Source organism: Poecilia latipinna, unplaced genomic scaffold, assembly GCF_001443285.1.
Source record: "Poecilia latipinna isolate Pla-1442-1.1 unplaced genomic scaffold, P_latipinna-1.0 Scaffold2148, whole genome shotgun sequence".
Classification (NCBI taxonomy): domain Eukaryota; kingdom Metazoa; phylum Chordata; class Actinopteri; order Cyprinodontiformes; family Poeciliidae; genus Poecilia; species Poecilia latipinna.
This window is the reverse complement of record NW_015114764.1, coordinates 79,216-95,489: the sequence shown is the minus strand read 5'-3', so window position 1 is coordinate 95,489 and position 16,274 is coordinate 79,216. Positions and strand designations below refer to the sequence as shown.

The 16,274-nt window shown below is 37.3% G+C and overlaps 2 protein-coding genes across 22 annotated transcripts in view; one reads left to right on the top strand and one right to left on the bottom strand.

Moving 5' to 3' along the window:
- Positions 1 to 314: 314 nt before the first annotated feature.
- Positions 315 to 6,611, top strand: LOC106936454 (uncharacterized). 4 transcript variants are annotated; one of them, XM_015017488.1, is made up of 9 exons: positions 315 to 722; positions 807 to 902; positions 1,412 to 1,939; positions 2,016 to 2,153; positions 2,265 to 2,366; positions 2,456 to 2,509; positions 3,726 to 3,788; positions 3,862 to 3,912; positions 4,004 to 6,611. In XM_015017488.1, the coding sequence occupies exons 1-9, from the start codon at positions 596 to 598 to the stop codon at positions 5,107 to 5,109; spliced, it is 2,265 nt and encodes a 754-aa protein (XP_014872974.1). In that variant the 5' UTR covers positions 315 to 595; the 3' UTR covers positions 5,110 to 6,611. The 4 variants fall into 4 exon arrangements, with proteins under 4 accessions (XP_014872974.1, XP_014872973.1, XP_014872976.1 ...); XM_015017487.1 differs by having other exon boundaries at positions 2,438 to 2,509; XM_015017490.1 differs by lacking the exon at positions 3,726 to 3,788.
- A 1,027-nt stretch (positions 6,612 to 7,638) lies between these two features.
- Positions 7,639 to 16,274, bottom strand: part of kcnt1b (potassium sodium-activated channel subfamily T member 1b) — an 86,763-nt gene continuing 78,127 nt past the window's right edge. For 7 of the 18 annotated variants that reach the window (XM_015017466.1, XM_015017469.1, XM_015017468.1 and 4 more), the window contains 5 exons: positions 14,193 to 14,255; positions 13,923 to 13,973; positions 11,150 to 11,161; positions 9,910 to 9,994; positions 7,639 to 8,483 (listed from right to left, as the gene is read on the bottom strand). In XM_015017466.1, the coding sequence (XP_014872952.1) occupies positions 8,360 to 8,483; positions 9,910 to 9,994; positions 11,150 to 11,161; positions 13,923 to 13,973; positions 14,193 to 14,255 (335 nt within the window). In that variant the 3' untranslated portion in view covers positions 7,639 to 8,359. The remainder of the gene's footprint in view (positions 8,484 to 9,909; positions 9,995 to 11,149; positions 11,162 to 13,922; positions 13,974 to 14,192; positions 14,256 to 16,274) is intronic. The other 11 variants (XM_015017473.1, XM_015017474.1, XM_015017475.1 and 8 more) reach the window with 5 other exon arrangements.

Sequence of the window (16,274 nt, the reverse complement as noted above, 5' to 3'; positions counted from 1 at the left end):
GCAGCTGAGGAGCGTCACTGAATCGTTGCTACTGCTGAATCTCCAAAAGTTACTCGATACTTGATGAATCGTTTGCTGCATTTTGATGTCTGCGTGTGTGTGTGTGTGTGTGTGTGTGTGTGGAGGGGTGCATAAGTGGTGGAAAGTGGTCTTTAAATGTATGAAAGTATATTTTTATGTTAACTAAAAGATTGTATTGACATTTGATCACCATTTTTTGTTACACTAGTGTACTTTTCATCCATGTTTAATTTTATCTTTGGTCCCATGTCATCTATTTATTTTAAAATTGAAGCACTGAAACAATAAATTTCCAAGTAAATAAAAGTCACTTTTTTTCCATTTCTGTTTTGTTTGATTTGTCCATCACTCTTGCTGTTTTTCTTTCACTGGCACTGCACTGACTTCACTCTTTTTGCTTTACTTTGTCATGCCACTGCATCTTTTTCACGGGAGTGTTTGTCAGAAAACTGATACTGCTGTGTTTACATTGAGGTTTCTAAATTAACCACATCTCTGGGACCCCCCGGCGCAAACTGCTGCTCACTCTGCCAACCAACTGGAACCGCGACTTTTAACGCCAGCTCTCGTAACCATGGCGAGACATGATCCTCCTTGGCAACCAGTCCTGGTTGTTCAGGTGATGACCATCAAACTGTGCGGACGGTTCTTTCCAGAGTCAAACGGAGATGAGCGTTTGATCCGTCTACTCAAAATGAAAGGTGAGTTGTCAGACTTGTTGCTCCAGAAGCTTTTCCATTTAAAATGTGGAGTTTTCGTGTGATTGATGCTGTACGTTTCCACAGGCGTAGTCGCTCTGGCTGTGTTGTTGGGAAGTGTTCGTCTCGGACGTCCCTGTGCAAAAGGGGAGTCGGTTTTGTTCTGCTTTGACGCTCTAACAAGTGAGAACTCCAGCTTTTAAACTTTGAGATGAATAAAGTTCACAGATTAAGCAGCAACAGCTTCACTGAAAAATAAAATTGAGTTTTTAGAGAAACTGGTATTACCTTATGAAACTTGTTCATGCATTTAAACACTGATGTTTACGACTGTAGTAGGAATTTGATTCTAATCCAACAGTTTCTCTGCATTTGAACTATCAGTCAAATCCTCAGCTGTATTAGGTATACAATTTCCCTAAGATGACTTATGTTGGTTTTATTTAACTTACTGCAGCAGTGTTGGATTGAAATGTTCTCAATCCAACATTAAAAACTTTAGACTCACTTTCAAATTCAAGTTTTTCTTTTGGCATTCCTTCCAAACAAAACTTGATCATTTTTATGATGCATTTTAAACCCTAGAAATATGTACTCATTTTGCCATAATGTAAACAAATATATAAGCTGGTATTTCAGATTTGTAAAGCAAAGGAGACATATGTATCTTTGTGCTTCACTTTTTCTCTCAGATTTCATCCCTAATTGTACAACCATGATTGTGGCTTTAGCGAACGTTGGAGAAATCAACTCCACGGTTCTGCAAAGCGTGAGCCTCTCCTCCATCAGAAAGTTCGAAAGCCAAAACTCGGGTATCACAGGAATCGCTGAGAATGCCTTCAGCTCTTTTTCGCATCTGAAAATTCTCATTTTACATGGCAACAGTTTGTCCAACGTTAACCAGAACTGGTTCAGAAGCCCTGCTACTATCACTGAGCTAGATTTCTCTTCCAATCTGATTAAATATTTGAACGAGTCGAATCTGACGGGACTCGCAAACCTCAAGAAGCTCAATCTGAGCGGGAACAAGATCCACACCATCCATCCAGATGCCTTCAGATCCCAGAGGAAGTTGACTGACCTGGATTTGTCAGACAACCAGTTGACGAGGCTTTCCCCACAGATCTTCATGGCTCTAAAGTCTCTAATGTCCATCAGACTTTATGGGAATCCCTGGAGCTGCTCTTGTGATGCCCAGGACTTTGTTGACTCTCTGAAAGGTTTGTAACTTGTGGCACTAAGAGCTCAAACTGTTTTCAGAACATTTAAAGGTTAAAACTCCTTCCTTGTCCTCAGAACTGAATACATCTCTGCTGGTGAATCGGATGAGTGTGAAATGTAAGACTCCTCCACATCTGGAAGGTCGACCAGTCTTCAACGTGTCTGCGTGTTCGACTGCCACACCTCCATTGAGGAGTTCAGCGACTCCAACCAGTACATCTGTCATTTCAACATGTTTGGTTGTGATCCAAGATTAATCCTTAGACCCTTTTTTTTTAATCGCTTTCTGTGAATAAATATTGTTTGTACCTTTTTGATCTTCAGGTAAAACTCAAACAACTCGCTCACAGCAAACATCTGGAAAGACAGAAAGATCTTTCCATACCAAATCCACTACCCCAACTCGAACAACTTCTGCTCTCATGGGTACATGTGGATTATTTCTCCTCCTTTCTGTTTTAATCTCTTAAAAGTGTTTCTTCAGCTTCATCTCTCAGCAACACTTTCCTCTTCAGAGACTTCTGAGAGAACAAAACCGCCTGATGCCACAGCGTCATCTTCATCCCCTGGTACATCTGGGCTAATTATTTAACATTAGACATAGTTTTCCCTACTTGGTATGTGCAGGCTGATACTTTTAGGATCCTTTTATATCAGTGTAAAACTAAGGGCAAACAATTGGTCAACTTAAAGGTAAATGAAGAATATGTGTGAAGTAAGATGTATAAAAGGAGGCTGGATTAAATAAGTTATCAAAAATGTATATTATGGTATTTGAATTGTGAATTTATTTGTATTAGGTAAAAACTCTGCTAAAATAATTTAGAATAAAACACCAGGTAAAAAGCTGTCTGCTTTAAATGCCCAGATAATATACTTCTTGACTGATATTTATATAATTATTATATGATTAAAATCTGTAGCTGCTGTGGTTTTGTTGAAATTTTTTAATGTCTACATACATGCCTTAGTTTTATACAGGAATAAAAATAAGGACGACAAACACACCAGTAAAGTTTTCTTGGTGGCTTTGTGACCAACAGCACCACCATGCGGTCATAGTTAGAAATTACATCTTTCAGGTCATTCTTCCCTCGGAGGTTAAATATATATTTTTTCTAACACCAAATTCAGTCTTTTGGCATCGAGATGATCAGCTTGTGGTTCTGCTAAGGCATCGAGGAAGCCCCGGTTGCGTTCATAGCGGCCTTAAGCTCATCTTTATCGTTATTTCCGGTCTCTCTTGATTTGCTTTTGACAATACTTCTTGAGTTCTCAGAGTTTTACGTAAAGCCAGATTTCTGTATTGTTACTTATGACGGTGTTAGCCGGAGCCAAAGCTTTGTTAGGAAATTATGAGGTAGTCTAAAGTTTCCTGGTCTTCACTAACTTTGGATTTGAAAAAAGCGCAGCAGATCAACAGTCGTTTATTCAGACTTTATTTTCAGGATAAAACTCTTATGAGACTCTATCAGTCATTGTCAGGTCGCCGCTCCATTGCAGTTGAAATATATTATTGTGATTTAATAACCAATTCAGTTAAATACTTCTGTACTTTAATGCGTTTCTCATCGGGTCTGATGCTTCGTGAAACAGAAATTATACTAGAATTGGCCTGAAATCCTGTCTCTTACCAGCAGGCGGCGCCAGTGGAACATGTAACTGCTTTCATCTCGCTTCCTTGGCAAAAATTGAATTGAGATTAATCTTACATCAAGAAATGATTGTATGCATTCCATTTTGTAGAGTTTTTATTAATTTTTTTAAATCTTTTGTTGCTGTCAGGACATTATGTGACGACATTATCATCAGTCATCAGACCTGTAACTACACCTACACGAGTCGTAGGTGTGTGTGATTCTTCTGAATCAGTCTCACATTTAAAACCAAATGTATTAATTTGTATTTCCTTCATCCTCAGGTTCATCCACAACCTCAAACACAAAGATCTGCACTCTAATCGCTGTTATTGGTTTGAGTCCTCTTTTTATTTGAACATTTTTAGTTAATTTGGTTTGAAAAATCTCATCTTGATATTAGATTATGGCTTTCTTCTTGTGCAGTGGTCCTATGCGTGCTGCTGCTTTTTGCGTGTTTCATGGCACTGATGCATAGGAGGAATCGCAGTAACAAAGCTGTGAGGCCTGGATGTCCAACAGAAGAAGAAGAGAAGCAGGAAGGAGATGGCGTGTCGAGTCGGGATCAATCTGGATGTCTGGAAAAGGCTCGGAAAAAATCTTTCGCTGGCATCAGAGCAAAGTCTGCAAACGCAGTCATCCTCTCAACTCCTTTCTGTGTGTCTGAGAATGACAAAGTCACTTCTGAAGACTCTGAAAAAGAGAACCTTGGAGCTGAAATGGGAGGAGAAGTTCACCCAGAGACTTTCACAACCAGAGACTCGATGGAGGAGTGTGTGATGCAAGAAGGTGATGATGGAAATCCCTGTGAAAACCAGGAGTGTGATCATGTCAACATGGACGTTATACCGTACTTGAGTATTGGCACCAAGCAGAACAAACCAAATCCTGATGAAGAGTCTGCAGAAGGTCCAGGTCAGAGTCATCAGAGAGGAAAATTCATGAGGATCTCCACCTGGCCTCCTACTGCAGCTCAGTGGCAGGCAAGATGCAAAGCCAAAGAGGAGGAAGAGGAAGCTGATGAGTTTACTGTTTGGACTCGGAATGCAACTGTGAAGGTCTCAGAAGATGTGAAGATGATGATGGAGCAATCCAGCAGCAGCTCTAACCGGTGTGAAGACGAGGAAACAAACATAACTCTGAGTCTTTCAGACAGCTTCAAACCTCTGGAGACTCCTGTCCGCGTGTCGGAGGGGGAAGAAATGAACCTGGATCCAGATTCTGCAACACAGACAGACATCTGGGTCAGCACCGGCGAAGAGCGGAAGCCCGAAGAACATCCGGCACAGAAGAAGAGAGAGGCAGGTGTGAGGAAGAACCAGAAGCGGTCTGCGACCGTCAAACAGAGGGCAGAAAACAGAGCCGCCGCTGGGGCGAAGGCGCCCTCTGGTGGCGCCTCTCCAGATGATGAAACTCTGCTGTCAGGGAATGAATACGCCTTCATGGACCTGCTTCATGAAGTGGTTCAGAACAACGGCCGCTGGACGAGAGAGAGGTGGAAACAGAATAATATTAACAAGCAGCGGCGATGAGATCAGATTCAACACTCTTAAGATTATCCTGTGAGAGTGGATCATTAGTTTAGACAACAGGATAGTTTCAAGAGTTTCTTAAAATTAACATATTCACTTCCTATACAATTTTTTTTCTTCCATTTGGATCTCAGCTGCCTGCCTTTTTACTGTATTTTTTTTCTGTGACAAGCAAATCTGATTACGTCACATTCCACGGGCACTAAGCTGTTGCCTAGCAACCCCAGCTGAGCCCAACCCATCACCTAATAACACAAGCAGCTCGTTTGGTCAGCTGGTTTTACCACTCCTGGAAAATACAAGCGTTTTGTTGTTGACTTATTGTTCTGAAAATATTTGCTGCATTATTGTTGGTTGTGCAGGCGGCTCTACTTCGGCTTTTCAAAAATGTACAATTGTATAATTGCACGAGTTGAAATAAATTGAAGCAATGGTGACTGTTTATCACCATCGGATTGAATGTTTATCATAAACTCAGTATGGGGTCAAATAAAAGCATCTTCCAGTCGGTGGATTTGGATGCATGCTGCATTTATTTGTTCATTTCTGTATGTGCACTTCTCATAAGAAATAGTACAAAATGGATCATCCTCTGTTTGACAATGAATCAAAAACAAAGTGGAGATAAACATAATACATTGGCTTTTGATAACATCTAGACGACATGCACGTTCCATTCATATAAATACAGAGTATCAAATAATGGCTCCAACTTGCAAGCAGTTGATTCAGTTATGGGGTTTTTTTTATCTAGCGACAGGACGCCACGCTAACTGTTCTGCTAACGGTAGGAAATGTTTCGTTCTTGGCAAGCTTTTTATATCAAAACATGCTTTTAAGAGATAACATGCCCCGTGTGTTGAGTCCAGACATCAGAAGACATCAAGTGAAGTCCTTCAGTGCTATAAAGGTTTGTTGTGAGGATCCTGTAAGGTGTTACATTAGTGGTTGCATCCTCCATCACAGTCACTTTCACTGAACTGTTACTTCTGACTCTGTGAAACACATTTTCTGGACCAGTAAAGAAAACAACGCAATCCCTTCTCTATAACTTTAGGATAGCTTGCAATGAGAAATAAGAACAGCATACCTAAAATTAAAATCTGCAAACATCTGAAGTCATGCTAATGAATGCATGATCGGTCTTTGCTTTGCCGGTAAATATTGTCCATGTTCTACAGATTCAAATTAAAGGGTCATGCTGTCACGCTCTGCACGTCGCCACAGAGCTTAGTGCAAAAATAGTTCAAGTCCTTTTTACTTTTCATGGCTACAAAGCCATGTATACAATTCATATTTATAGTGATTAAACCCAAGATACAGATGAAAATTAATGACTCGGGCATAAATACTGAAACTGCGGTGTACACAAACCACAGCACTTGGTTTTCAAAATAAATGTATGACAATTAAACACTTGATTATGTTTGTGAATACCTGTGCAAAATATCCTGCTGTGCAGAACTTAAAAGGCCATTTAAAGCGTGCTAGTCGTTTACAATCAAAATGATTTTGTAGCTCAGATGTTTTTTGTCAAATCGGGTTTTAAATTTTCAAAAACAGAGAAAAAAAAAAAACTGTTCCACTAACGATCTCCCTGAAACAACAGCTATAGTTGTAACTTTATATATTGATATGATTTACAGTGCAGGGAAAAAGTATTTGCTCTTTTTCAGAGCAAAAATTACATGTCAACTAGTTCACTGAAGTTAGCATGTGTACAGTCTGGCTATTCACACTCAGTAGCTAAAACCTCACGCTAAACTTAGCTGAGCTAATGGTTTGATAATTTAAGAGGTACATGTTGCAAAAAAATAAAAATAATTCTCCCCAAATATTTTAAAAAGTCAGTATTTCATAGTGCTGTGAGGAGCTGGGGGAAAGCAGAGCTCATGTTTTATCTGCATGTCTCCCCCCCTCACATCTAACCTTCCTGTCTAAAACTGTCAAAGACCAATAAAACATTTTTAAGTCAGTATTTCTTTACACTTTAGCCATTATATGGATGGAGAAACACAATAAATAATAAAAATAATTAATTCTAATTTAAGTTTTTGAAAAAAAAAATATATGAAAAAAGATTAGGGCCACAACAAAAAAGTCAAAATTCTGACTTTTTCTTCAAATTCTAGGATTAAACTCAGAATTCTGGGATTAAAATAAATAAAGTCAGAACTTTTAGATTTTTTTTTCCAGTCCACCTCCATTAAATTCATTTTTCCTAACAAGCAAATCAAATTTGATTTAAATAGCAAGTATTATCATTAAAAGTGGTTAAATTTGGCACTGAATTTGATATGATAGCCTCCTTAAAAATATGTATTTTTCGAACTATATGTTCTTTCTTCTGTATGTTTACTTTTTGCACGGCAGCAGCAGCAGCAGCAGATGTTGCAGTCAGGTTTGAAAATGATACAAAAAAAAGAAAAACACTGGTGTCACAAAAATAAATACAAAAATGGCACAGTAATAACAGTATTTACAAATAAATAAACAAAACTTCATAGAATGTGGAGCTGTCATGATTTCTAACAGGGAAATAATTTAACAATGTTCATTTTTCATCAACTGACACAATTACAGAGAGAAATGCTAACTTGGCTAATAAAGGTGCAACTGGTGTAAGCATGTAATAAATTTAAAACAATGACAAAAAGTTCACAAGGATAAATGAAAGTGACAGTAAAGTAAGAAAATTGCACATGTACCTTATTTTCCTGGTAATACTTGAAAATGTAGAAAACCAACCCAATCATCAGCTCTCTAGCAAACCGTGATGCTTAAGTTGTCGGATGTGAATGGTTTTCAGTTAGTTTCTGATTATAAGCAGAAACAGGCGAAGAAATTGGCAAAAAGCCGGTAGTGGCACAAGGGCAGCTTCCCCCCCACCTGAGCAAAACATGAAATGAAATTATTTTACCCATCGGCCCAGAAACCGGTTTTAATCATCCAATCACGACCAACAACCCTTCTGATCTCGGCGGTCGGGCTGGACAGAGGAAGTAGCGTCAGGTTCTCGTTTGCAGGGAGTTTTGTGAGGGGAAGTGATGACTAGGCACTCTTCATGCATCCTCCAATGGCAGCTCTGATGAAAACGGGAATCTCAGGGCCGTCTTTTAGGATGTGGCTAATTTCTGGTCTCAGGCCGAGAGACACTTAATGCACATTCACTATGAACACCTCATCACCGCCCCTGGCGGGCCTTCGTTTGTGCGAGGTATATGAGATCTATTTAAAAGACTCAAAGCTTTTAAAGGTGAGTTTCATTTCTTGACTGTGCGCCAAAGTCCTGTTGGTTCTTGGTGTTTCGGGCCGCCTGTCCCATCTGTGAGTCCTCTGGCATGTGAGCCAGAGGGTCAGAGCGAATAATGTACCTGTAAGGACAAAATCATCCACGTTATTCTTCATCTGCTACTCTAAGAAGATTAAAATATTATGCAACCCTCCTGCTGCTTAACTTCTGTTTACACCTGCTAACTAACATTCATACAGAAGCTAAATTTTTTTTTTTTTTAAATCAGCCAGTAACCAGAATCAGTGCAAAAACACAAGTATATTTTTGTCTAGTTTCTAGTGCAAATGTATGAGTATACATGAAATAAAACTAATTTACAAGTATTTTTCAGTAAGATACAGGTCTCTATGCACAATGATATGTTTTGCACGTTCACTAATTTTTATCTTAATGTTTGCCTCATGTTGAAAACATAAAGATACCTTAATAACCTCACATTAATCAATATGTCAGACAGAATTAATAACCTAAACATCATTTCAGATGAGTAAAACGTATCCACTAAACCCCATGAAAAAGTTATGTTTAACTTATGCAAAATGAAAAATTACAATGTTTACATTTTCTTTAAGCCAAGTTTAAACTAATTAGATTTTAAGTCTTTTTTTTTGGTTTATGTCTCAAAGAATAACCACAAAATCTCATAAAGCATTTTTGTGTAGTTTCTAGTAAAAACATCTTATTACACTTAACATAAGGCAAAACTAACTTACATGAATGTTTTAGCAAGAAATAGGAACTTGTTTCAAGTATAATTTAAGTACTAGATTATTTCACTTATAACAAGATCTTTTTCTGATGTTACAAATGAAGTAACCTACTAATGAAACATTTTTATATCAATATTAAGGAATTACTTACTTAAAATAAGCCTCTATATCTTGCTCAGTTTTGTCTTATTTCAAGATATTTGCACTAGAAACTAGATCTTACTTGGTAAGATTTTGTGTTTTTGCAGTGAGCAGGTCAAGTTGAAAATATTTTGATGGCTAATTGTTGATTTCTCTGGACTTCTCCACCTAAAAGAGAAGCACAGAAGTGTCGTTTCCACTGTTTGTTAGTTTTAAGTCAGTAATTTCTTAATATTGATACAAAATAACTTGCTCAACTGGCAGATTATTTCACCTACAAGACATTTTCCCCATGTTACAAATAAAATAATCAGCCAGAAGCTTTTATTGGCTGATTAAGTATATATAAAATATATACTTCCTTACAATTAAGGAAGTATATATTTTAAGTGTACTAAGATTATAATATAGATAAAAATGCTTTGGAAGATTTATTTTTTGCAAAGTCTGAAAATGTGAAATGTGAGAAAAATATGAAGAAAAAAATTTAATTGTGATGTTTTATGATTTTACTTTTATGATTTTTGTTTTTTATTTCCCTGTGTCCTGCAGAAATCCTGATAATGATTTGAGATTGATTCTGCAGACTCCCGTATGGCGGTAAAACCAGAAGAAATGCAACCAAAGCTGCCTGACAGGAAGCGGCGTCCTTACACGATGTCGTTGATCTCCAGCATGGTGTCAGGAGGAGGATTGATGAGAACGTAGGACAGCGTGTTCTGGTGGTCGTTCATCTCGTCTGTAAAAAGAGACAAGAGGCCTTGAGAGCCACTCTGCAGCCCTCCCTCATCCTTCTCTAGTAGACCAGCCAAAAAACACGGCCTCTAAACTCTGACGCTCTGAAAACCTCACTTCAGAGAAAAAGTCATTTGAGTTTAACATCTAGAATGCATTTTCTAGTTCTTTTATTCTTTTATTATTTAGTGTTTATATGCAGACGTTAGTCATTATCAGTATTTGAATTTAGAGAATAATGATACATGATATTATGCTCTAGAATAACTGCTGCAAAGAATAAACGGAGAATCTTACATCTATGAAATGAATGAATAAGAACTGGTTTATATGATTATGTAAATATAATAATTTGTTTCGTATCATCAGTCTGTTATTTACACCAGTAATCATGTGGAAAAATGGAGATAATGTGTCGCAATTCTGCTCAACAAATTCAGCTTAAAATTTCCATTTAAACATTTGAAAGCTTCTGGTGATGAAACTTTCTTTAAGCTTAATCTGAAAGTTTCTAAAAGTGCATCTACTGATGACGAGCAGCAGCAGAAGAAAGAAACCAAAGATTTATGTAGGTTTACCTCTGCCTGATGAGAATTTGATTGAATTTAGGATCAGGGCCATTGAAAAAGAAATCTGACTTTAATCTCAGAATTTTGACTTTCTTAAATTTAGAACGTTTTTCTCACATTTCTAACTTTAATTTCTGAATTCTGCCTTATATTTTGGAATATTTCAAATTTTTCCTCAGAATTCTGATTTTAATTTCAGAATTGTTACTTTTTCCCCAGAATTCTAACTTGTTTCTTAGAATTTTGACTTTAATTTCAGAATTTTGACTTTTCCTCAAAATTTTGACTTTTATTTAAGAATTGGCTAAGAACATTTTTTCTCAGTGGTCCTAATCCTCTTTTGTACAAATTACTTAAAAGGAACCATGTGACACTTGTAAATCAACATTAAATATTCTTGGCGAACTTTAATTAAACATCCAGATTGAGCAAAATGAACAGGTTTCATTAAGTCAGGGACTGAAAGTCTCTCAGTGTTCAGTGTGTTGTGTTCAGGTGTGCTGGTGCTGTGCTCCCTGCCTGTGGTTCCTACTGCACTCTGTGATGGACGGAGGAAGGGAAAGGAGGGCGCGTGTGTCTCCATCACCCACCTGCTTGTGGCCCTTTACAAAGCCAGGCGGGGTGAGAAAGAGAGAAGGGCTAACCGTTACTGACAGGCCACTCTGTCGAACAAGGGGAGGCCCACATGCTGCCCGCTGACCCGAACAGAACCACCATGCGCAGCGTCAGAACGGTGCCAACATGCAGACAGAGTCCGCCACAGATATAACCCCCGCCCCTCCATCGCATTCGCTGCACGTCCTGCGCATTCCACGCGGGCGCAGCAGGCTGGTGGGGCCATGCCACAGGACAGCACACGCAGCTTCCCCCGCTGAAGCCCCGGAGGTGACAGGCGACAAGCCCACAGACACAGAGGACATGCTCCAGCATCCGCCAGACCGGACCAAACGCAGAGCGACTCAAACCAGACTGAGAGTGAAGCAGAACACATCGGGAGTGTGAGAGTGGAAGAGGTCAGGTTTGATCCACTCACTGACTCTAACGTTTGTTCACACTGGAACAAAAAAACTAAATCTTACCAAGAGTTTTGGGTTGAGTTTCTAATGCAAATATCTCAGCAGACTTGAAATGAGATAAAAAAAATAACTTACAAGTTCAGAACGAAATAAGAGCTTGCTGTCAATCGATTAAAAGATTTAATCAGATTAATTACATTCTACGATTAATCGCTATGCTCAACTTGAATGTAAAGATGAAAATTTTCAAAAAATGTTTAAGAAAATGTTTTATTGTCTCAGTTTTCACATCGTCACTTTCCTAAAATAATCCCCAAGTCATTTTTTGCCAAAAGGAATTTCTTTTTGGAAAAATCACTTTTGACAAAAATAACTTAAGATATTATTTTAGGAAAGTGACAATATTCAGAAAGGCTAGAATATTATAAAATAAGTCATTTGGTTCAAATGTAATTTAGAAATGTTCTAAAGATGTGGAGCAAAGGAACTGAGGACGGGAGTCGAACTCAGGACTGTCTTAAGGACATTATGGTTCCTTAATAGTGATGAAAAGTTATATTTCCTCTAGCAGATTATTTCACTTACAACAAGATATTCTTACTCATATTTTAAGTGAAATTATCTGCCAGTTGAGCTACAAATTTTTCATAAATATTAAGAAATTACTAATGTGAAACAAGCTCATATTTCTTCCTGAAAAGTTAGTTTTGTCTCATTTCAAGTGTCAAACATTTCCACTAGAAACTAAAACAAAAACATTTGGAAAGATTTTGTGTTTTTGTTAGTTTCTCTTCTAATCCACACCTGAAAACACAATCCTCAGAGGATTAGATAAGGGTTATATACCATGGCCAGCAGCTTCTTACCGACAGTTTGTCGATATCTATTGATCCAACAATGATGGACACTACACTGTAAAACATTTGAGACACATTCAGTTGTATCTACTAACTTCTACTCTTTAAGTCAAAGAAAGTTTTAGATTTGAACTTAAATGTGTGAGTTTGTGAAAGATAAACAAGTTGTGTTAGCTTTTTGTTAGTAGCATGTTTTCTATCATGTGAGTTAGTTACTTTAACATGCCTCTTGTGTGTTTTAAGGCTAATACACATTTTAAAACTGTTAGTAGGAGAGTGTCTTTAAGCCCATTTCAAACTAAAAGTTTCAAAGCAGAATTTATTGTGATGTTTAATAAAATTTATTTTATTTATTTATTTTATTTCGAATGCATTAAAAGACATTTGTTCAAGGATTTAAATTCTTATGCATTAAAATAAGTAGTTATTTTAACTTGATAATGTGAGTGAAAATACAGAAATGTGTACCTCAGAGCAGTTATCTTACCTAATGTGGAAAAATTGTTTAAATTGCAGTTTGAAGTTATAACACTTCACTGTTAAAGATTAATGAGCTACCAGAACTTAAAAACTTGTCTCTTGGCTAAATCAATTTGATGAATTTCAAATACAAGGTAAAACAAATACCAAGTAATTTTGGTTTAGTATCTTCGTGGACTTTAAATAAGACAAAACTAACAAGTAACTTTTCAGCAAAACATAAGAGATCTTGTTTTAACTCAATATTTCCCAAATATTGATAAAAAGTTGTAGTTCCACAGGAAGATTATCACTTATAATCATGTTAATAATTCTTCAAATGTTAAAAGTGAAATAATCAGCCAGTGAAACTAGTTATTTTTCATCAATATGAAGGAATTATTTACTTAAAAAAGTGTCTTGCTGAAAAGTTAGTTTTGTCTGACTTCAAGTGCAATAAGATATTCACACTAGAAACTAAACCGCAATAAGATTTTGTGTTCATGAAGTGTGTTCAGTTTCTTTCTGTGATTTTCCTGCAGCAGATTTAACATTTCAGCGAAATGCTCTGCAGCACCAGCTTACAAAACTCTGGGGGTTAATGACCATGGTATAGAGCTATAATCCACTCCGAGATTCACTGATGTTCAGAAAGAAACAGGCTGGAGATAACGGGACGCTACGGTGCACAGCAGAACGTCGTTTCCTCCTCTAAGTTTAGACGAAATTTGGGTTCGGAGTCTAACCTTCCATCCACAGACATAATGCACTCCACTCCACTCTTTAAGCCAAACTCTGATGCCCTGCAGGACTCTAGCCATTTGGGACGTCACCTCACAGGAACACAATGCAGCAAAGACCAGATAGACAGAGAGACAGAGAGAGAGAGACAGGAGAGTGAGAGGCTGGCTGCTGATCTAGCACTCATCCTGGCAGGAAACACACACACAGAGAAACACACACACACACACCCACACCCACGCACACACACTCATGCAGTGAAGTTGCAGTGTTGTGATCAACCAGCTAACCTGACGGCCTTGTCCCCTCTGTATACGGCTGCTCTGAAATATCCTGCAACTCTAAGCAACGGTATTCACTGTTAACTTCAATGTCCTCATTTCTTTTTGTCATTAACATAATTAGATGTGTAACAATACAAACCTATTTGATAATCTCTTTAATAACTCAAAGCACTGGTTTTTACTGGATGCTGGCGAAAGGACAAATTCCTTTCTCCACCTTGGACATAAGCAGTCACTTTGTAAAAAAAAAAAAGGGTTATGAATGACATAAATTACCTTGCAAATATCCTAGATTTACTCGATTCATGACATCACTCGCTGTGAGATTAGAAACATCCTCTACAAGCCAAGAAAGGGGAGACAGAGGAGTCAGAGAAAGAAGGGGAAAAACAAAAAGAAGAAGGAATCAAACAAAAAGATCAGGCAGGCAGTGAAAGCTTTGGAAACGTTTTTTTTGGTGACACGTGAGAGCAAAGCAAAGAGCTCATGCATTGCTGTGTGTATGGAAACACCTCCAGATGATTTACTTGTTAAATATCCTGCATCACAGGTTTAAACATCCCTGGCACAACGCCCAGTTTTTGTGATTTTAGCATCCAAGATAAATCATTTAGGATCTTTTCCAACTCTATTGTGACAGAAAAACAGAAAAACAAACAAAACTTTTAGAGGAGAAAAATAGGAAAGCTGTTATAAACTTAAATTACTTATTTGGTGAAACATCTGTCTGTCTGCAATAAAGAAGTTGAGTTATTCTACTGGGATTTTTCTGCTATTTTAATTATGTAGCTGAAGCTACAGTTTATCAACAATATTTTTACTAAAACTGGATTCTTCACCATAAGTGGTGAAAAAGACCAGATGAAAACTGATCAAATATGTATCAGTATTCCCCACATATCTGTTTCTATAATTCATTTTATTTGTTGTTTCTGTTTTGTTTATTTATTTTGGATATTTAAATTGTCTTCCGGTTCCAGTGTTAAATGATTATTAAAATTTAAAGTCAATGCTCTTTGAGAATCGGCATTATATTAGTTGAAAATGGTCTCAAAACAACAATATTATTGTTTATCACAATTCTGGGACAATTTTGAAATTAAATTAAACAAAAGAGTTGATCGTAGAAAATAAACCAATATTAACTGGAAGATAATGGACAAAAACATTGCACTAAAAATTTCTTAAATGACTTATCAGGGTTTAATTTTTTAAAATCACAAAAACACTGCATTTTAAAAAGGTGTGTGCTTCTTATATCCACATTAAACACAAAGGTTTACAGCTGCAACACATCTGGAAAGTGGTTCTGATTTTAAACATGAAGCAGAAAGAAAACGCATGAAACTGAAAAGAGGAGGATGCAGGCAAAATGCAACTCATTCAAAGTTTAATGCTCCTGCATCATCATGCAGTATCTGCTCATGTTCACTTGTTTGTGTGATCGCATGTGTGTGAATTATGGCTGCATGGATGTTAATGAGGGTTACCAAGGAGACGGGATATTTCTGAAGGACCATGGTACTGAGTGAAATTAATGAAATCCACCATGGAGAGAAATGGGATGAGGTAAAATAGCTGTAGCACAGATTGGAGTTTTAAACACAGCTGATCCCACAACAGAATAATTTAACTGGTTGAGTTGAGCCTCAGTGGGCAAAGCATTCATTCAGACCTTGTAGACTCTTCTAACTTTTATAAGTTTACTTTGAACTGTAATGTTATTATCATACAACGGGTGTTTTGATGGGAGGAGACAATACTTTTTTTATTTAAACAATACTGAGACCTGGATTCAGATGGATCCTCTCAAGGCTTTTTGTCACAGTTTTCATCAAAAACAAAAATTTACTAACCATACGAACTCAAAAAGTGACATACTAACATTATTCCTCGATAAATGAAGTGAAATCACTTAAAGTGAGTTAATTTTGCAGAGAAAAGGTCTGTGTCAACATCAAGTCTTGTGAAAACCCTCTTTATGGTTGTTCCACCAAAACAAATCCACTGCCAAACAAGAATGGTGCTTGAATCCAATCTTTCATCACAGCAGACATCTCTTCCAGTTCAAGTTCTGAATTTTTATGGATGATTCCAATGCAGGAAGACAGTTTAGCTGTCTATTTATACATCATCTTTTTAAATTATTTATAATTTTATTGTTTTCACCAACAAGTAGTCCAATAACTAATAGAAAAGTATGTTTTACTGTTAGTTTCAAGCATCTGACATGCTGATGTGAGCAAATCTATATCAATTGAGACAGCACAGCATAGTGTGAGACTAAGTACCGTATTTTCCGCACTATAAGACGCACCTAAAAACCTTCAATTTCCTCAAAAGCCGACAGTGCGCCTT

What these genes read in the sequence shown, in the direction of transcription:
- LOC106936454 (XM_015017487.1), top strand. Translation starts at nt 596, where the DNA reads ATGGCGAGACATGATCCTCCTTGGCAACCAGTCCTGGTTGTTCAGGTG. An exon ending in CTGCTTTGACGCTCTAACAA is followed by an intron (nt 903 to 1,411) that starts GTGAGAACTCCA and finishes TTTTTCTCTCAG; the next exon opens with ATTTCATCCCTAATTGTACA. An exon ending in AGCGTCATCTTCATCCCCTG is followed by an intron (nt 2,510 to 3,725) that starts GTACATCTGGGC and finishes TGTTGCTGTCAG; the next exon opens with GACATTATGTGACGACATTA.